The following is a 21,058-nucleotide window of genomic DNA, read 5'->3' as shown; positions in this document are numbered from 1 at the left end:
AACAGACGATGCGACCCGCTATGCTACTACACGTGCCCTGACCACCAGCCGTGCTATGGATGTAGCACACTTTTTACTTCAGAACGTGATTATTCACCATGGCGCGCCAAGGCAACTGCTGACTGTTCGTGGCCGCTACTTCCTGTCGTTGTCGAAGACATATTCCGTTCCTGCTCCATCGAACACAAGCTCGCAACCTTATATCAGCCACAAACAAACGGATTGACTGAACGACTAAATCGCACCATTACAGAGATGTTGTCTATGTACGTTTCAGCAGACCATCGTGATTGAGACAGCACTTTGCCCTACGTGACATCTGCATACAATTCGTCGCGTCAGGATACCACCTGCTTCTCGCCTTTCTAACTCTTGTTTGGTCGCCATCTCACTCTGCCTTTTGACGCACTGCTACCTTCGGTGTCGCGACACACCTCAAAATACGCTCATGACGCCGTTGGTCGGGCTCGTATGGCTCGCCAATTTGCCTATGATCGACTTAATGGCTTCACCAAAAGACTCGCAACGACAGTCACCACCCCAACCTTCACTTCTCTCCCGGAAATCTCGTTCTGTGGACTCCAATTCGCCACATTGGCCTGTCCGAAAAACTGCTGTCACGCTACACTGGGCTGTGCCGGGTATTACGACGATTGAGTGACATAAACTACGAAATCGTCCTTTTTGAAGAAACTCTATCGTCATCCCAGCTATGAACTGACGTCGTCCACGTGTACCGCTTAAAACCATACTGTTCATCTAGTTTTATAACATTCTAAGAAGCGCCGGGACGGCGCTTCTTAGAATTTCCTCCGCTTTCCTCCGCTTTCCTCCGAATTTCCTCCGCTTTCCGCCTCATGGTTCTGCTGCACCCTTCTCCGCTTTCCTCCTCTCTTCGCAATCGCCGTCTTTCATCTCCCGCTGCACTCCGAGTTCGCTTTCATCCTTCGTTGTGTTCGTTCGCTCGGTTACAAGGGACGACGCCGACGCTCGCCGCAGGAATGGGTGTCTAAGAACTGCGCTCTAAAAAGGGCCGACAAACCATTATGAGCGCGCCATGGAAACGGAACAGCAACGGCGTGCAGCCAACGCCGTACACGCACGTGTACACACTGATGGCTAGCAGACGACGCCAGGAGCAATCTACACTGAGCGTGATGAAGACGACTACTCCGCTCGATTTCGCTAGGAACAACGTCCTCGAACATACCGTACACACTGGTCGAAAAAGACCTACAGACTCGCATTTAAAAAACTCAAGCAGAGCAGGTCGACCGAAAGCTTCAAGTTGCCTTCACGCAGCGCGTGCGCGGCGCGGCCGGTACCGGAGTGCTCCCATTTACGTCACACGTGAGAGGGCGCCACTCGAAGATCTTGGTGCTAAGCCCAGCGGCCCAGCGTCATGTTTATTGTCCACATGCAATCATATCAATTTCTACAGAGTAAGCAGGCCTAGCTATGGTACAATTCTGGTACACACTACCTGTGGCATGCTCGGGCACTTTTCCAGAGCTCGATAGTCGCTATTTCCTTGTCGTCTTTCATTCGCTTTGTAATTTTTGTTTTACATCCGAAGCGGCTTTTTATTTTTTTCGAGGTCTGCTGCACACTTTTGTTGCAATGGGAATTACGCCATAACCTGATGGCGGTACCTTATAGCCTGCCCACCTTAGGCCGAGCGGGCGTAGATACGGGTAGCCGTTTTCTAACCATTTCGCCCCCTTCACCAAAAGTGATTGTTGTGTTACTTTCGGTGCGCTTTATCTCATTTCGTCAGCAACGTTCGGGCGTTATCCTGGCAGTTTCCTTGAGATGGTTCTCGATATCGTGCGACAAAGGCTTAGCCTTTATTCCGCGATATCGCGAATGAAGTAAAATAATCTATTCTCTCCTCCTGCACAGTATACTCCTAAAAGGTTTGTACCCTTTCAGGTGTACATTTGCCCCACAACGATAATCGTCATCTGCCTTGCTTGCATTTCCTTTCTTGAAAACTTGGCGCTCGTTACATTCCTGTCGAGAACGCTATGTCACACTGTAACGCGCAAGCCGTTCGTGACCGGGAAGTACCGGGCTCGCAGCGTTAAAGAAAAGAAACGCGGGCAAGACAGGTGATGATTGTCGTTGTGGGAAAGATAAGCCCCAAAAGGTTGGAAGAATCCTTATTCCAACTGATACTGTGTAGAAACACGACTACCTCTAGCTTTTCAATACAAACATACCCACTTACCGCAGCCAAAAAAAAAATGAGAGTTAATTATTCAATTTCAGTTAATTGGACTTCTGACAGCGATAATTACCATCTCACTTTGTGTCCCTCTGGCCACATAGCTTATTTGCGCAGGTGGTCTTCGCGTGCCTCCCAGTGTCTAATTTTAAGAAAACCATAAAGCTTAATTTTGAACACCCAGTATAAAGGGGCAACTTTTTGCAGTATATGCGATATAACTACAAGAAACTGGAACTTTTACTGCAGATGTTCGAAAGAAACAGCTTCGCTGGAAATCGGGTTGTAATTCTCCATGGTCGCACACATCTGCTGTGCTATTTTTTTTTATTGTGAATATTGCAAGTAATTTATATTAATAGTACTTCGTTGCGTAAAACCTCGACAATACTATTACCTAAGCTAGCGATGCATTTATGCTGTAGACTTAAACACTAAGTACAATTTTTTGTTGAATCATTAAATTTGTTTGTCGCAAATCTGCATTTTTTACATGTGCTATGCTGCTGCTACTGGGCGGGATACGGGATCTCTGTGAGGCACTCATTGCCTTTTGTTCGTGCATCTTCTTGAGATTTTATATACTTGCAAGGAAAAAATGCAAATTCAAATAATTTTTCGGGCCCCCATGGTTCGCCACGTGCGATTGATAATTAGGTCTACGTCTGTGGAATATAAATATAACTGACAGGAGCATTTCCAGGCTCTTTAATTTATTATTCTGATACCGATCATATACACGCTGCAGGCGTATTTTTGCTGTCGCCGTCGCGGCCACCGTGGTGTTCCGTATAAAGTGCAAGGGCGATAACATCGTCGCCGTGCGCTGTATGCATGCTATATGTTCCAGTGAAACTGCGAGGCTGAGCCGACGATAGCGGCTCACTCATGCGTGCGCAAGGGCGGAAAGCAGGGAGGAAGCGCGCCATCTTCCGTCGTGCGCAAGGAACCGGGGGAAGTGGGGGGAGAGGCGTTGTGCTTCGGCAGCAACTGCGTTTGGCGCGGCCGCGCGCGTTCACGCAGGCTGTGTCTTGAAAGCAATCAACTTTGGGGGCACCGTTTAGGTGGGCCGACGGCTCGTAGCTTCGCGTACTGTGTTCTCGCCGCTCAGCTTGCGTTGAAGCGATAGGCAGCACAAAGATAACGCCGCGTTTCCTTACGCCAGCGTATTCACAGCGATTGTACGCGGTCATCGAGCGTGATTTGTGCATGTTTGCATATATATATATATATATATATATATATATATATATATATATATATATATATATATATATATATATATATATATATATATAGTAGGCAAAGAGGGATTCTTCAGGCTACCTTTCAAACGTAAAGAACTTGAGTGGCGCTACAAGGTAAACAGAACAAGTATTTAATTTCGACAGTTTCGATCGGTGGACCGACCTTCATCAGGGTTTACAAAAAATGGCAGTATATATATATATATATATCAAATTACTATTGCAAAATGTCAGTTTCGCCTGCGAGGCGAAGCAGAGATTGCGATAGCAAATTGCAAGTTAGTAGACAGTCATGATAAGTAAGGACATTAGTTTCATCGGCCGTATAAACTTGTAAACACTCGCTTACTAAAAAAATAAGCATGGCATGGCATGGCACAGGTGTGTGTGTGTGAGAGAGAGAGAGAGAGAGAGAGGCCAGATCATTTGCAGTTTGCCCCCCCCCCCCCAATTGGGAAACAGTTGGTACGCCACTGAGTGACGCCACTGATACATACTAAGCATGCGGCGGCAGAATATCATTTATTCATGTGCACCACACAAAGGTGCTGCGTCACCAGAAGCTGCAGCTGTGGCGTGGCCGCATGGGGAAACCGTGATGGCAGTGGAACGCCCTGTGGAATGTGGGATCGTGTGCCAGCGCCATGTCGACGCGCTGCCTTGCAGGACTCTCGTTGCGCGCCAGGAAGCGTCGGAAGGCCAGCTCGTCGTCGTACGCCTGGCATTCCGACTCGGCGTACGAGACGAAGAACAGCTGCTCGGAGGACCATGCCTGGGCATCGGCCAGCCGGTAGTCGCTCATGTTGTGGCGCAGAAGCTGTACGCCGCGCCGGAACTCTACGTGCGCCAGCGCGACGGCCACGTGTTCGAGCACGTCGTCGCGCGCCACGGCGGCCGGCTTGGGTACTAGCCGGCCCTCTTCAAGCGGGTCGCGTACCGCTGGGAACCGGGACAGGAAGCACGACTGCAACGCCCGGTACCGACCGCGGGCTGCCGCCGTCCAGATATCGTCGGCCAGCGCTACCTGCAGCAGCGCCTTAGCTAAACGCACGTTGAGCCGCGTGGAACGCAGCAGGGCCACGTACGGTGACGGTGACGGGCCAGTGCTTGCCATCGCCGCCGCCGCAAGAGGAACACGCAGCACACCATGGGAGCCAAGCTCAGAGTGGCGCGAGAACAGGCTCTCGCCAGCCGTCGTGCCGCTATGGACAGACGCGGCAAAGCTCTCTTCGACAGCACGCTGGTACAGTTCGAACGCACTCCGCTGTGGCGGGGGTGCGGCCACCGGGCTCGTCTTCGGCATGTGCGGCGGGAAGAACAACTCGACGCTTGTTGCATCGATTCTCTCGATGACCTTGACCTTCATAGCGTGGTCCATCCAGGACAAGGACCGGACGCCGTCTATTATGTGCTTCTTCGTCTCGTTCGTACGTCTGCGCAGGTCCGTCCAATTGAGGCGGTTTTTGTATACCTGAAAGCCAATTTCGAGAACTTGAGACGGAACAGCCCTCTCTGTCATCTGTAGACACCTTCGCTCGCGGCGGCCGGATTTGACTTCTTCTCTCGCGCCCTCGGGTGAGAAAGACCACATATGGTCCACTGTGTAAAAGCCCAAATAGTTGAGCACTGCGCGTGGCGATACAGCGCTCAACAGCTGGCTCAGTTCGTTTACGTATTTGGGCGATTCTAGGTTGATATGCACGTTCGTTCCTGTCAAATCGATGAGGTCACCTACTGCAACGTCAAGAAAAGTTGAAAAGTTCGCGCCAAGCTTGGACGCGCTGTTGTTTGTGGCAGCGTTGAGGTTGACCAGCCGTAGGCAAAAGTTTAACACTTCAACTGCTCTCGTCGTAGTGTCATTGACGTCTGACGCGAGGAACTTCATTGTTGTTTCTACTCTCTTCACGAAAGTAGTCATACTAGCGTTACTTCGGAAGTCGCGGAGGTCCAGGGGTGGGGCTGCGTGGCCAAGCACAAGGATGACATTCTGCCCGAAGCCGCGCTCGACGCGCAAACTTAGCAGCGTGGCCAAGCGGAGCAGGCGGACCAAACGACCAGCAACGCGCAACGTGTCCACGTCCAACGGCGCCTCGTGGAAGGGCCAGCCCGCTAGCCCTGATGCATTGAAGAACTCAAGGAAAGGAGCGGCGCCCAAACTGCTGACGTCCAGGCAGCTCCTCCACATGACTGCTGCGAGCGACTGCTTCCTGTCATTCTTGATGTTTCTCCATACGCTGTCCTGGATGTCCTGCACGACACCGTCGTCCGCGGTCATAGCATCCGCCGGCCTACGCTTCGACGCCCAGCGGCGCGAGCAAACGTAGTCGTAGAAGCTATCACAAGGACCGGAGGCGAGCACACTAGCCAACCTGTCGGCTTCACGTTTGCAATCGGGCGCGTGGCAAAACTTGTATCCGCGCACGAGCAACGTCGAGGCGACGCCTGACAGGTTGAAGAGCCACGGGCCATGCATCACGGCGCCTTCCTCCTCTTCCTCTATCGTGTCGCGACTTTCCCGGTAGCGGCCATACTGCCCAATAAGTGCTATCACACAGGCTGCTATACCCAAAAGGAAAATTATGCTGAGCACAAAGTTGCCTTGGTCGAAGTTGCGCCGCATGTAATTATACGGTGCCATCCAAGGGTTCTCAGCAGCCTTGCCGCCATACGCCTGCGGTGCTGCTCCGCTAAACGAAGACGTCGTAATGGTCGAAGAAAAGCTTGTCGGCTGCTGGCTAGCTGCGTATCCGTGCTTCCAGCTGTCGCTGCTGCTTGAGTTGGTGCCATACCGGTTGTTCTGGTAGGTGAGCAAGGGTGCTGAAGCCGTATACGAGGTAGGCACTGGAGGACTAGCGGGTGGCGTCTGGACCTCTACCGTGAGTGAGCGCTTCTTGGTAGGCAGGGGAGGTTCTGATGGCGGTACGCCCTGAGGAAATGTGAACGAAGGCTGCCCCATCGGTGCTGATAACATTGCCGGACTGGGCATCGCTTGAGGTATTAGCGGGGGAGGTAGCGCTGGCAGGGGAAGCGGTCGCGAAGGAAGCGGTGATGGTGTCGCCACTGGTGACGGCTGCATCATGTTGGTCGTGATCATCATGGACACAGGCGGAATTGCTTCACCACTCGACTCGAATGGCACGGGCGGCATGTCGGGCATAACCGGCGGCCCGTAGCCTGCCACGTAGCGTGGGAAACGCGGCGGGACACGCTCGAAGGACCGCGCCCGACGCCGCATGTAGGGAGCCGGTACACCCATGGGGTCACCATAGTAGTAGGATGGAGGGCTTGCGTACATGGGACGACCGGGCCGACCTGGGATCTCGGGGTCATCGACGTAGTAGCGTCGTGGTCGCCTTTCGTGCGATCGGCGACGTCGGCGGCGGTGGCGGCGGCGATGGCGCGACTCGCTCGATGTTCTATCCGACGAGCGGGAGCCCGAGGAGCGGTGATGGCGTCTCCGTCGCTGTCGTCGGTCGTACCGATCATCGTCATCCAGTCTCCCGTCTCGCTTAGGATACGGCGGCGATGGAATGGTCGGCGCCTCGATGATGATGGGCCGCTCGACCAGCATGGGTGGAGTGGTGGTACCGCCGCAGTTGGAACACTGGGAAGACGTGCGCTGAACCCTGCCACGTGTGTCGATCCGCTGCCTGGACTTCGACTTGCTCCGTGGCTTCGGCAGCTGGTAGACCCCTTCTGAACCGCTGCCGCTTAGCCGGGCTGCCGAGCTGCCATCGCCGAGAACCACGTGGGTGACAATACGGTACCTCTGCGAGACGCTGCTGCTGTCCGATGTGTCGGAGTGTGTCCTGATTCGGTGTCTACGGCGTCGCCGCCCTTCGCCTGCGGGTGGAAGGTAAGCCCCTCGCTGTATGCGTTGTCTTGAACCTCTCAACAGGTCGTCTGTCTGTGTAGATTTGTAACTTCTTGAAGACACACTAACTGTAGCCATGGGTTTTGTAATGCCTGTTGTAGCTTTGGAGGTTGTAGGAGACGGAGTCTTTCCGTCGCCCACTTTTTCAATTGAGGACGATGGACTAGATGACGATGGTGATGATGTGGGACTGCTCTCGTCACTCTTTTTCTTCTTTCTCTTCTTCTTCTTGGACTTCTTCTTTTTCTTCTTTTTCTTCTTTTTCTTCGACTTTTTCTTCCTTTTCTTCTTCTTCTTCTTTTTTGACTTTTTCCTTTTCTTTTTCTTCTTTTTCTTTTTTGAGCGTTTCTTCTTTTTTTTACGCCTTTTCTTTTTCTTTGCGTCGTCATCTTCCACAACATACGCCGCAACAGTTGTCCTGAGCGGGTCGCCTGCACTTAGAATGTTTGCTTTCGCACTGGCGAAATCTTTGTTCACAGTGTCTTGAACAAGTCCCGTTACTGACTCTAGTAAGAGGCAGGTAGAACGCAGGCGAACGATGTCCGGCCTGTTGACTAAGCCAACCACATCAGGCCTGTTGACAGCTACCTCAACTCTTGCGTTGAGGCCTGGAAATGAAGGAAGGCGCCGTGAGTCAGAGTCTTCGGACAGGTGCGAGCCCCTCTTTACCCATGCTTCTGAGGAATCGAAATTTGACATTCGACACTTCCCTGAACGCACAGAACCGGCGGATGTGACCTTTCGAGAGCCCAAGGGCCTCCTGGCGCTTCGAGACTTTTTGTTCTCGCCTACCAATCTGTGACTGGCAGAATTTGCAGACGATCTCGAGTTTGTCTCGGCTGTAGAGAGCCTGGATGAGGCCGATATATTACGCATTACATTTATCATAGGGGACGTGCACGGCTCGCTTTGAACTACATCGTCCATTACTTGAAAACAGTCGTGGACCATTCTCACTACAGTTTCAGCTCCTTGTACCTCGCTGTACCTAAGCTGTGTCGAGGATACTTCGGTTTTAATTACCTCATCCATGACTTGGAAACAGTCCTGGACTATTCCAACTACTGTTTGGGGCCCTGGTGATTCGGTGTACTTAGATGGCGCGGGTGTGCTGGACGTGTCCTCGTACATGGTGTCCACTTCGCCAAACGACAGAGTGTTCGTCGACGACGCCTCCTGTCCCGTGATGTCGTCCTGGTGGGAGTCGTCAGCATCGATACCGAGCGCAGTCGCAAGGAGATGCAAGACTTCGCTTTTCGGCTGTTCTATTGAAGGTTGCTCGATTACTTGAGTAATGTTTGACGGTGCTGGATTGATGATCACTGTGACGTTGGATACCGCGGCTTCTTCCGTAACTGCATGAATGGTAGGCTTTTCTACGATGGTGACGACGGGTGGAGCTGTCGTGAGTCCCCTCTGATGTCCTTGGAAGCTCTCTTGGCCGAATGTGCCATCCTCGTTTCCACCGAGGTAGTCTTCAAGAATAACTGTTTCTTCAATAGATTCCACGTTTTCCGGGCTCAGCGGCGCCATGTCTATATTTATCTTTGTTTTTATCCTGAGATGCGAACCGACAGGTCCGAATCCGGGAGGGGTAAACAATGTCATTGTTGGTTTGCGCTCAACCTCGAGCGCCTCTACTTTCTGTTGACCTTTTAAAACTAATTCAGGCATCCTCGCTGACTGCTCATGCCTTGCTTCATACATTTTCTCTAATTGTTGCAATTGTTGTACCACCTCCTTTCTTGCCGCGTGTTGCTGCACTGTTTCCAAGCCCTTGTGACAGTCCTGCCTTTGTTGGTCTTTCTGATGTCCGAATGAGTCCTGTGAAAGTTGATCAGATCTAGCTCTTTCTTCTTTCTGAAGCTGTACAGCGGTCTCGTAGCGTAGGTGTTCTGCTTGTGGTTCTTGTTGGTACGGCTGTTGTGTTGCCCGATTTTTCTGTGCCACTGGACCCATCTGAGCCTTCTGTTCTTCCCCCTTATTTAATTGTTCCCCTCTTTGGTGCCTGCGGAGCTCCACCTCTTGTGGTTGTGCTGGTTGCGCTGGCTGCTGCGTCATTCTCCACAAATGGACCTTCTGTTCATTTTCATACGCCTTTTCCATCTGCTGCGCTCTTGGGTACCTCTGTCGCTCCTCCTCTTCTTTTTGATTAAGTGGCTGTACGGGCTGTTGCTGCTGCACCATTTTCGGCAAATGAGCTTTTTGTTCCTTTTCGTACGCCTTCTCCATCTGCTGCGCTCTTTGGTACCTCTGGCGTTCCTCCTCTTCTTCTTTTTGACTAAGTAGCCGTGCCGGTTCTTTCTGCTGCGTCGTTCGCCACAAATGGGCTTTCTGTTCCTTTTCGTACGCCTTCTCCATCTGCTGCGGTCTTTGATATTTGTGACGCTCGGCTTCTTGTTCCTTTTGGTATTGCTGCTGAATTGCCTCGTCTTGATGCTTCTTCCGCAATATTTCTAGCGTTCTATGTTGCTCTTGTCCGCATGCGCCCTCTATTTGCTGGGCTCTTTGGTACCTTTCGCGTTCCAAATATTCCTCTCGTTGGAGATTACCTGCGGCTTGCCTTTGTTCCCGTGGCATCTTCAACTGTGCTGCTTGTTCCAGTTCGTATGCCTTCTCCATTTCGTGACATCTTGCGCGGGCCTCTCGTTTTCTTTGCCGCTCTTCTTTTTGTTCTTCCCGAATTTTTCTTAGCTGCGCAGCTTGCTCCATTTCGTACGCTTTCTCCATGTCACGACACCTCTCGCGAGCCTCTTGCGCTTTCTGGTCATCAGCAGCTTCTTCAATCTTTCGTAGCTGCGCAGCTTGCTCCATTTCGTACGCTTTTTCCACTTCGTGACACCTCTCGCGAGCCTCTTGTGCTTTCTGGTCGTCAACTTCTTTCAATTTTCTTAGCTGTGCAGCTTGCTCCATTTCGTACGCTCTTTCTATCTCGTGACACCTATCGCGGGCCTCTTGCGCTTTCTGGCCATCAGCAGCTTCTTCAATCTTTCGTAGCTTCGCAGCTTGCTCCATTTCGTACGCTTTTTCCAGTTCGTGACACCTCTCGCGAGCCTCCCGTGCTTTCTGGTTATCAACTTCTTTCATCTTTCGTAGCAGCGCAGCTTGCTCCATTTCGTACGCTTTCTCCATATCGTGACACCTCTCGCGAGCCTCTCGTGCTTTCTGGTTATCAACTTCTTTCATCTTTCTTAGCGGCGCTGCTTGCTCCATTTCGTACGCTTTCTCCATCTCACGACACCTTTTGCAAGCCTCTTGCGCTTTCTGGTCATTAGCACCTTCTTCAATCTTTCGTAGCTGCGCAGCTTGCTCCATTTCGTACGCTTTCTCCATATCGTGACACCTCTCGCGAGCCTCTCGTGCTTTCTGGTTATCAACTTCTTTCATCTTTCTTAGCGGCGCTGCTTGCTCCATTTCGTACGCTTTCTCCATCTCACGACACCTTTCGCGAGCCTCTTGCGCTTTCTGGTCATTAGCAGCTTTTTCAATCTTTCGTAGCTGCGCAGCTTGCTCCATTTCGTACGCTTTTTCCAGTTCGTGACACCTCTCGCAAGCCTCTCGTGCTTTCTGGTTATCAACTTCTTTCATCTTTCTTAGCGGCGCTGCTTGCTCCATTTCGTACGCTTTCTCCATCTCACGACACCTTTCGCGAGCCTCTTGCGCTTTCTGGTCATTAGCAGCTTTTTCAATCTTTCGTAGCTGCGCAGCTTGCTCCATTTCGTACGCTTTCTCCATATCGCGACACCTCTCGCGAGCATCCCGTTTTTTCCCTAAGTCACCAGCGTTGAATTGTGCAGGTCTAGCGTGAGTACCTTGAGCTTGCTGTCTAGCCGCATCAATTTGACTGCGCACTTGCTGCACTTGTTGGTAAAGGCGATTCAAATGTTCGGCTTCCAGCCGTTGCAGGTTCTGCGTGTGCTGGTACTGCTGCAGAGCGGCTGTGTAGGCAGCAGTGTCATGTGCTTGTTGGTCGTACGCTGCTTGTGCAGGGTACCGCTGCCGTCTGTGGTCTCCTTGCCGGTCTGCTGTGTCAGGTACCCACTGCTGGGCGGACAAGTTGGGAGAGCCCGTCGCCATCGCTTCACCGCCGCTGGCCGGCGTCCAGAAAGCGGACGCGTCCACTTCGCGTGAGGACCGGCGGTGCTTTTTCCGCTTCCTCTTTGGTGGCAACGTCTCTGCGGCGGTCACATCTGCCGGCTGCATGACACCCGCAGGTTCGCCGATGGCAGCTGCATCCATGGCTCTCTCGTTCATAGGCGGGCTCGCTGCCGGATCCGCTGTGAAGAAGTTGGCTACGCCTGAGGGCAGTAATTGTGACAGCGAAGCGCCGAGGGACTGACCCTCTCTGGACTCTGTCGTCTCCCCGGTTGTTGCCGTTGTGCTGCTGTCATCTCTGCTGCGCTTCTTCTTCTTCTTCTTTTTCTTCTTCCTTCTGGACTTTCGCTTCTTCCTCTTTCTGTGGTGGCTTCTCCGACTCTTCGTTGATATCGAACCACTGGTGTCGAGCGATGGTTCGGCGGCGCGCGCCTTCGTATCGGGCGAGCGCACCAGCTTGCGTACTTCGCTCGGGCTGCGCTCTTCCTTGAACTCCTGCACCCGGATGTCGCGCTCGAAAGATAGTTTCCGGCTCGGTTTGACGATCTCCTCGCCCCAGAAGTGGTCATCCTTCTTCTCTCCTGCACAGAAAAGACGCAGCCATCGTTTTTTGCCACCGCCAGGCGCACGCGCGTCTCAAATGAATGAGCTGCAGCTCTGCTTTACACGCGATATACCATTCGAAATGTATACTGTATATAATCTCGTCACTTGCGACGCCACCTTCTATCCTCTCAGCGCACGTGTCTCATTTAGCTATAACTTCTTGTCCATGATAGCAGTGACATAGTAAAATACTCATTTGCACCGATCACACTGTAAGTTTCTTTCCTGTCGGGCGTGTTGGCAAAAAATATCGCAGTTTCGCCATAAGGGCGAATCAATGAATACAATAGCAACATATTGGAATACATTACACGAAGTGTATATAAAGTTCGTAGCTGTAGTGGCAGTCTAAGCTGACTAAGTAAACATCCGTGGTGCGGCGTGTGTAGACATGAACCGTGTAGACACATGATCGCGAGCAGCATCGGTTAGAACTATATCATCATCATCAGCCTGGTTACGCCCACTGCAGGACAAAGGCCTCTCCCATACTTCTCCAACTACCCCGGTCATGTACTAATTGTGGCCATGTTGTCCCTGCAAACTTCTTAATCTCATCCGCCCACCTAACCTTCTGCCGCCCCCCGTTACGCTCCCCTTCCCTTGGAATCCAGTCCGTAACCCTTAATGACCATCGGTTATTTTCCCTCCTCTTTACATGTCCTGCCCATGCCCATTTCTTTTTCTTTATTTCAACTATGATGTCATTAACTCGCGTTTGTTCCCTCACCCAATCTGCTCTTTTCTTATACCTTAACGTTACACCCATAATTCTTCTTTCCATAGCCCGTTGCGTCGTCCTCAATTTAAGTAGAACCCTTTTCGTAAGCCTCCAGGTTTCCGCCCCGTACGTGAGTACTGGTAAGACACAGCTGTTATACACTTTTCTCTTGAGGGATAATGGCAACCTGCTGTTCACGATCTGAGAATGCCTGCCAAACGCACCCCAGCCCATCCTTATTCTGATTATTTAAGATCATGATCCGGATCCGCGGTCACTACCTGCCCTAAGTAGATGTATTCCCTTACTACTTCCAGTGCCTCACTACCTATCGTAAAATGCTGTTCTCTTCCGAGACTGTTAAACATTACTTTAGTTTTCTGCAGATTAATTTTTAGACCCACCCTTCTGCTTTGCCTCTCCAGGTCAGTGAGCATGCATTGCAATTGGTCCCCTGAGTTACTAAGCAAGGCAATATCATCAGCGAATCGCAAGTTACTAAGGTATTCTCCATTAACTCTTATCCTCAATTCTTCCCACTCCAAGTCTCTGAATACCTCCTGTAAACCTGCTGTGAATAGCATTGGAGAGATCGTATCTCCCTGCCTGACGCCTTTCTTTATTGGGATTTTGTTGCTTTCTTTAATATGGACGACTACGGTGGCTGTGGAGCCGCTATAGATATCTGAGTATTTTTACATACGGCTCGTCTACACCCTGATTCCGTAATGCCTCCATGACTGCTGAGGTTTCGACTGAATCAAACGCTTTCTCGTAATGAATGAAAGCTATATATAAGGGTTGGTTATATTCCGCACATTTCTCTATCACCTGATTGATAGTGTGAATATGGTCTATTGTTGAGTAGCCTTTACGGAATCCTGCCTGGTCCTTTGGTTGACAGAAGTCTAAGGTGTTCCTGATTCTCTTTGTGATTACCTTAGTAAATACTTTGTAGGCAACGGACAGTAAGCTGATCGGTCTATAATTTTTCAAGTCCTTGGCGTACCCTTTCTTATGGATTAGGATTATGTTAGCGTTCTTCCAAGATTCCGGTACGCTCGAGGTCATGAGGCACTGTGTATACAGGGTGGCCAGTTTTTCTAGAACAATGTGCCCACCATCCATCAACAAATCTGCTGTTACCTGATCCTCCCCAGCTGCCTTCCCCCTTTGCATAGCTCCCAAGGCTTTCTTTACTTCTTCCGGCGTTACTTGTGGGATTTCAAATTCCTCTAGACTATTCTCTCTCACATTATCTTCGTGGGTGCCACTGGTACTGTATAAATCTCTATAGAACTCCTCAGCCACTTGAACTATCTCATCCATATTAGTAATGATATTGCCGGCTTTGTCTCTTAACGCATACATCTGATTCTTGCCTATTCCTAGTTTCTTCTTCGCTGCTTTTAGGCTTCCTCTGTTCCTGAGAGCATGTTCAATTCTATCTATATTGGAGTTCCTTATGTCAGCTGTCTTACGCTTGTTGATTAAGAAAGTTCTAGCAGTTCTATTCTAGCTGTAGGGTTAGAGGCTTTCGCACATTGGCGTTTCTTTATCAGATCTTTCGTCTCCTGCGATAGCTTACTGGTATCCTCTCTAACGGAGTTACCACCGACTTCTATTGCATGAATACATCGATCATATTGCATGAATACAACAATCAAACCCCGGCCCTCAGTCCCCATGCAGCAGCTGCGAAGCAACTGACCACGGCGGCGGTCAGACCTGCGACGCAGCAGAGGGTGCTAAGAATCCCTTGCTCCGGACAGGCCGCCATGCATTGGAATATGAACCTGGCAACGTTTAAAGCTAGAACGTTATCTAGTGAGGCGAGTGTAGCAGTAATATTGGAGGAATTAGAGGGTAGTAAATGGGATATAATAGGGCTCAGTAAGGTTAGGAGGACGAAAGAAGCATATACAGCACTGAAAAGCGGGCACGTCCTGTGCTACCGGAGCTGAGTGCAGAGACAAGAACTATATGGAGTCGGATTCCTGATTAATAAAGATATAGCTGGTAACATACAGGAATTCTATAGCATTAACGCGAGAGTGGCAGGTCTTGTTGTGAAACTTAATAAGAGGTACAAATTGAAGGTCGTACAGGTCTACGCCCCTACATCCAGTCATGATGACCAGGAAGTCGAAAGCTTAATTCTATGAAGACGTGGAATCGGCGATGGGTAAAGTCAAAACAAAATACACTATACTGATGGGCGACTTCAATGCCAAGGTAGGCAAGAAGAAAGCTGGAGACAAGTCAGTGGGGGAATATGGCATAGGTTCTAGGAATAGCAGGGGAGAGTTATTAGTAGAGTTTGCAGAACAGAATAATATGCCAATAATGAATACCTTCTTCCGCAAGCGGGATAGCCGACAGTGGACGTGGAGGAGCCCGAATGGCGAGACTAGAAATGAAATAGACTTGATACTAATCGCTAACCGTGGCATCATACAAGATGTGGACGTGCTCGGCAAGGTGCGCTGCAGTGACCATAGGATGGTAAGAACTGGGGTTAGCCTAGACTTGAGAAGGAAGCGGAAGAAACTGGTACATAAGAAGCCAATCAATGAGTTAGCGGTAAGAGGGAAACTAGAGAAATTCCGGATCAAGCTACAGAACATGTATTCGGCTTTAACTCCGGAAGAGGACCTTAGTGTTGAAGCAATGAACGACAATCTTATGGGCATCATTAAGGAGAACTATATACAGGGTGACGAAGAAATTACCGCCACTGATCAGGTCAAGGTGAAACAACGCAGAGACGATTCGGTACCCGTACGGGTTCCTGGATCACACTAAGAGCGGGAGAGAGCCGCAAGTCGTTTTTATGCCAGAATGTGACGTAGGGAACGGGTGTAGTTGGCAGGAAGATTTCCATCAGTCCTGTTGATACTGTTGTCAGTAGTTTGAATAAATAAAGATTCTAACAAGAGTCACGTCATCGGATTCTTTTCCTTAGCTATTATAGCAGCGTTTTCCCAATCGATGCGGTGACTGCGATTATCGGCGTGTTCGGCAAGGGCGTTCGAGACATTTTCTTGTTGGAGACGTCCCTTTGGTGCTCTTTTATACGTTTACAGGGTTTTATCGGCGTTGTCGCTTATCTTATCGGCGTTACCGGCGCGGAGCTGCAGCTTGCGCCGCGCACGCAGCATCACGATGTGTCTGCATCTGAACTAACGGAGTGGTCTTTGCGCGTACGCGGGCCCACCTTGCTTTATTGCAATGAGTGTTTCGCTGGAACTTCTCGGCCGACGTTCTGCAACACGCGGCAGAATGATTGCGCTATGTGAGGGAGGTACGCGGTGCCTCGCTGCGGAAACCACGCACCGCGGCAAGTACTGTACTCCAGCCACCGTACCTTGGCTACTACGCGTCAGAAGACAATGACACAAGCCGTCAGGGTCTGCATGGTCTGCGTATTCTGCGCTATAGTCTGCTTAGGATGCGTTACAATTCGTTACAGCAAGCAAAGTTGTCTAACCTGACGTCTTAGACTACAGCTTCTTCTGCGCACCAGTCTCTGCGATGGGAACACGAACACGCCTAGACATATTTCGCCAACTGGCGTTCAAATTCTTACGCAAAGGAAAATTGTGCAATTAATGTTAATAATGTTCTTCGGAAAACATATTAAAAATAAAGAAATCAGTATTTTTTATGTGTAATTATTGATGGCGGCGAAAAATCGCGCGGAGTGTTCATAGATCTCGCCAGACGTCTCGATCGGCACACTGTTTAAACATTATTATTAAACATTACTATTATTATTAACAGTGCATTGTCAAAACATTATTATTAAACATCGGTGATTCAACAAAGGGAGATGATATGCAGTCTGTTCATCTTGATATACCGTTTTCATTTGTTTGTATAGGCTTTTTCCTGCAGTCATGAATGGGCATGCGCTCAGTGCCGTTATTCTTCATAAATGTAACGTGTACGAGTCTCTTTCATTAAACATAGTTGGAGTCAGCGCCCGTCCTGTAATGTCTTTCTGTGTCCTCGCCTTAAAAAGTAACACTGGATTACTTAAGAAAGAAAAATAACGACAGTAGCAGTGGCGTCCAAATGCCGTCATGAATATGGTACACACTTGGCATTCTTGGGACAATCGCACTTGGTGAAGTACTGCTGTCGCGTCCAGCTTCGAAAACTCTTTTGCGTCGCCCAGTTGCCCGAGCACCCATTCGACCGTTGGAAGCACGTACACGCCTTTCACGAAGAAATTCTGCGTGGAGCTTCTTTAAGTGCGACCATATTCGGATGCCGCCTAATGCCTCCGATGCAGCCGGGAGATACGGCGTGGGTTCGAGACATCAAGGATAGGGCGTGTCTTCTCAGCGCAGCCTCCAAGACCAGCTCGCACGTCATGGAAACACCCACCGCAGTGCTTGTGCGTAATAGGGTGCATATAGAGCTCTGTTCAGACCCAACGATGAGCCAGCTCAGAGTGAGAATCGCGAAGAGCGGACCGCGGTAACAGACGTCACGGCAACAACGACACCACGAGTATCCAATGATCGCGGAGTGAGAGTCGCCACGTTTTGGCGTCGAGTCAAGACTCCGAGAAGACTTGACTTGTGAAGTGGTTGGCTTTTCTTGTGTGCATATCTCGGGGAAGAGACGTATAGGGAGTTACGCGCCAAACTTTCCCCATATAAGGTGTAGCCCAATAAAAGTGTGGGGATTCGTTCGGCCATCACGGCTCCGAGTCACTTGTGTAGACGCGGCTGGCGGCTATCGTACAAGCACAAACTGCAATACTACGCGGCGCACAAGACCAATGGAAACCACGCACAACGAAAGTGTTTATTGGTTACACGGTACCAGAAAGCGCAATATTAGGGATCTCTCCGCAGTGTGTCTGACATCGCGTGAATTGCCTTCTAACAACAGGCGCAGACATTTCGTTGTTTTGTCTAAAAATGTTAGCTTAATTCTTGCAATGTACTTGGCGAATATTCCAAAGCAAACCGCCTGCGCTTTCTTGTCTGAGCTTCGTTCTAACGCTTCATCTGGGAAGTAGAAACGAAGAAGCTCAGATCGGGCACCTAAGGCATGTTTCGTTTGTTTGCTTGGCGATACACGGCGCGTGCCGTTACCGAAAGCGTGAAGTACGACGGTGTAAACAACTGGGCGGGTGCGCGGCCCTTCTCATCTACTGAACGTGCACGGCTCACCGGTGGACACGTCGAGCCGGTAGTCGTACCCGTCCTCGCGAGGATCCGGCGGCCGCGGCGGGCTGTTTTGGCTCATGGCGGCGGCCGCTCCCTGCCACTGGAACTCGACCCCCTGGTGGCGAACTGGACGAACCGCCAAACCGTGCTCGCGCTCGGCGGGCGTGCATCGTCTTCCTCTTCGCACGTTCCAGTTTCCCATTTGCCGCCCGACGTGTCTCTACGGAGGATTTGCATGCCACACTACGCAAGTGTGAAACGCATAGGCCTTCGTGAACGCCGCGCGGGGCCACAGATGGTACGGGAACGTCAACTTACTCCTGTGGTAGCAGGCCAAGACGAGGGCCGAGGACGTTGACGCTGCAAACAGGAGTCGAGCAAACGTAGACATGCACACGGGCAAGATGGAGGCGATCGTGGTCAATGCGCACGGTCACTGACGATGCAATTATCTGATATTTACTAAAACAGTACACCTTTTTTCTATTACTTAATATGTCTGACGTAAAACAACTTGGCCACGGCATGCACGGCGTAACAAGAATCCTTGACCTGGACAACCGCTCGCTTTCTGAATATGTAGAATTATATGCTCTTCAAAATGATGGACATTTATACAGCGGGTCGCCAAGACAGAGGATTATGTGACAGACTGGAAACCCTCGCTAGTAAAGATTGCAAAGGAAAATTGAACAGCTGATTGAATAGCTTGCTTGTCTTGCTGTTCAAAGAAGGTTGAATATCTTGCTCAAAGACTGTGTATAATCAAATCTTGTAACTTGTTGCGCAAGTCGTGATACTGACGCACGAAATGTATCTTCGCAAGAGAGAGAGAGAGAGAGAGAGGAGAAGGTTCGATGAAAGGAAAGGCGGAGATGTTGCCCGGAGGAGCGTGTCTGTGACCTGCTACTCCACACTGGGGTTTTAATAGGTTTTGTAACATCAGCAGATCCTGAAACCAGTGTAATAAAATGCATGGGTGAGCCAGTCCCGACAGTGCTATTTATTGCATTACAGTCGCTCATGGACGTAGCTTGTTTGACTCTTTCTCCAGGTTTGGCGTCGGTGTCTCGCCTAGTACATGCAGAAGGCAGTGGCGCAGCTATAGAATTTTTTTCCCGGGGGCGGCATTCATTTGATCGTGGACTGGGAGAGGGAGAAAGTGGGGTTGGAGGCTGGGAAGGCCGCACACTAATAGAGAAATTTCAGGGCGGGGAGTCGGGGGCAGGGGCACGTGCCCGGTGTGCCACCCTCTGGCTGCGCCACTGGTGGCAACTGTTCTTTCTCAGCTGAGGCGCGGTGAGGCGAAGCACGAACACGTGTGACGTGAGCGTGGATGAGTTTGGAGAGGAAGCAGTTGGTGTAGTGACGCTCGTTTATACGTCACAGATGGTGCTTGTATAATTTAGTGCAACCCCAAAGGACATCTACCGACGTCCCGTTTGGAAGATGCAACTGATCATATCTCTTTCCTGATGGGGTGTTCGAGGATGCAGTGCACTCTAAGCTCGATGCCGTCGTACTTGCTGTCTCATTGTTCATCAAAAGCGTGGGAGAGAAATCTGGTCGTTCATTTGCAACGAAAACTGCTTTTTCTGCGATCGGTATTAATTGTCGTTTTCGTGAGAATCATCATCAGACTATGTAAGTTCTCTACAGGACAAACGATTTTCTTAATGATTTTGAATTATTTTGTACTGCATACGTCTCCTGCATGGTAGGTGAACGAGGCACCGTCGGCAAGCAGTCCAAGGCGTTGGAATCCACATCTGCCAGATTAGCGCCACCATGGCGTCGCATTAGACACGCGCCAGAAGTTGCATGCAGCTCCAAAACCTTTTGCCTCTTAAGAATTCGCGTAGCTTGCGCTATAATAAGTAGCTAAACAAAAGCGTGCAGGCCATTCTCATATAAAAATTAAAGCAGTTGCATATAGGACAGTCTATGGTCCAAGCGTATAACTATCAGTTTGCTTCAGAGTTCGCAGGTTATTTGCAGCTCTTGGAATTTATTCTCTTTCCTGTGTAAAACCACAACAGATTGTGAACGTCCGCTGTAGGTGCTGGAGCACCAAATATTGCGCAGCTCTCTGTGTCTTCAGGTATTGGCACCCATCCAGGCCCAGGTGACCTAAGGTGCAGGGCCGTTAAGTCTCCTGGATAGAGGAGTCCGAAGGGAGGTAAGAGCGTGCGATTCGCTTGGCATGCGCTCGATTCCTGATTATGCACCTATTTTAAAGCACTGAATAAACCTCAGTCACTCGAGCTCCGGTACCTGTGATCGACAGATATAAAGTTTACTATCTGCATTTCATAAAACTTGCATTGACACGCGCCGAATTTTCTACGACCTCCAGAATTACCATCATAACACTGACGCTTACACTTTCCTATTAGTTACAGACAACAATACGCTGAGCCCTAGCATATAGTACCTTTTTACGGTGATCCCGTGGGCGCCACCATGTTTGATCACGTGGTGATGCGCCCATTGCTTGCCTAAGCTGCATCGGTATTTACAGTGGTGGGCATGTTGGGGGGGGGGGCGGTGCGACTCAGCAAACCTCTGTGTCGGTGGATTTCGTATATACGGTGACTGGGTGGACGACACCAAGCTTTGGCCTTAGCTTCACAGGACCTTATTGCATCTGGGTCGCAAGCCCCAAGGGTAGCGTTGGCCTGGCGGCCTGGGGCACAACTGGAAGCATCCGAAGGTCCTGGCAAAGCATGAGTCGACTGCTCTTGTTTATTCATGAGTCGACTGACTGATTCATGATTCATGACTGACTGACTGACAGTCGACTGATTCATGAGCATGAGTCGACTGCAACTTGTTTATTCTAGCATCGCAAAAGAGCGGCCGGTCAGGTCGACCGAAGTGGAGAGACGGGAGAGCACGTTACTCGACGGAAGAAATCGGAGCCTCTCTCTTGGCGTCCGGGGGCAGCTGCTTTTATACCTCGGAGTCGAGGGCAAGAAGGAACGCCTCGTCAGAGGCGCACGTGACGGCGGGGCACGGACACGCTGAGAGACACGTTGAGACAAGAAGTGACGCATCCGCCGGGCCGGCGCCGGTCAGACCTCCTCGCTTCACACTTGGGGA

The 21,058-nt window shown here is 50.5% G+C and overlaps 1 protein-coding gene across 1 annotated transcript; it reads right to left on the bottom strand.

Annotated features, from left to right (window-relative positions):
• Window positions 1–3,979: 3,979 nt before the first annotated feature.
• On the bottom strand, window positions 3,980–18,158 carry LOC135919379 (uncharacterized). Its single transcript, XM_065453160.2, has 2 exons — window positions 17,960–18,158; window positions 3,980–12,024 (listed from the first exon to the last, which is right to left on the bottom strand). The coding sequence occupies exons 1-2, from the start codon at window positions 18,156–18,158 to the stop codon at window positions 4,028–4,030; spliced, it is 8,196 nt and encodes a 2,731-aa protein (XP_065309232.2). The 3' UTR covers window positions 3,980–4,027.
• Between the last annotated feature and the right edge of the window lie 2,900 nt (window positions 18,159–21,058).

Source organism: Dermacentor albipictus, chromosome 1, assembly GCF_038994185.2.
Source record: "Dermacentor albipictus isolate Rhodes 1998 colony chromosome 1, USDA_Dalb.pri_finalv2, whole genome shotgun sequence".
Taxonomy (NCBI): Eukaryota; Metazoa; Arthropoda; class Arachnida; order Ixodida; family Ixodidae; genus Dermacentor; species Dermacentor albipictus.
This window is presented reverse-complemented; position numbering and strand designations above follow the sequence as displayed.

What these genes read in the sequence shown, in the direction of transcription:
- LOC135919379 (XM_065453160.2), bottom strand. Translation starts at nt 18,158, where the DNA reads ATGGGAAACTGGAACGTGCGAAGAGGAAGACGATGCACGCCCGCCGAG. An exon ending in CCGGCTCGACGTGTCCACCG is followed by an intron (nt 12,025 to 17,959) that starts GTGAGCCGTGCA and finishes TTTTCTGTGCAG; the next exon opens with GAGAGAAGAAGGATGACCAC.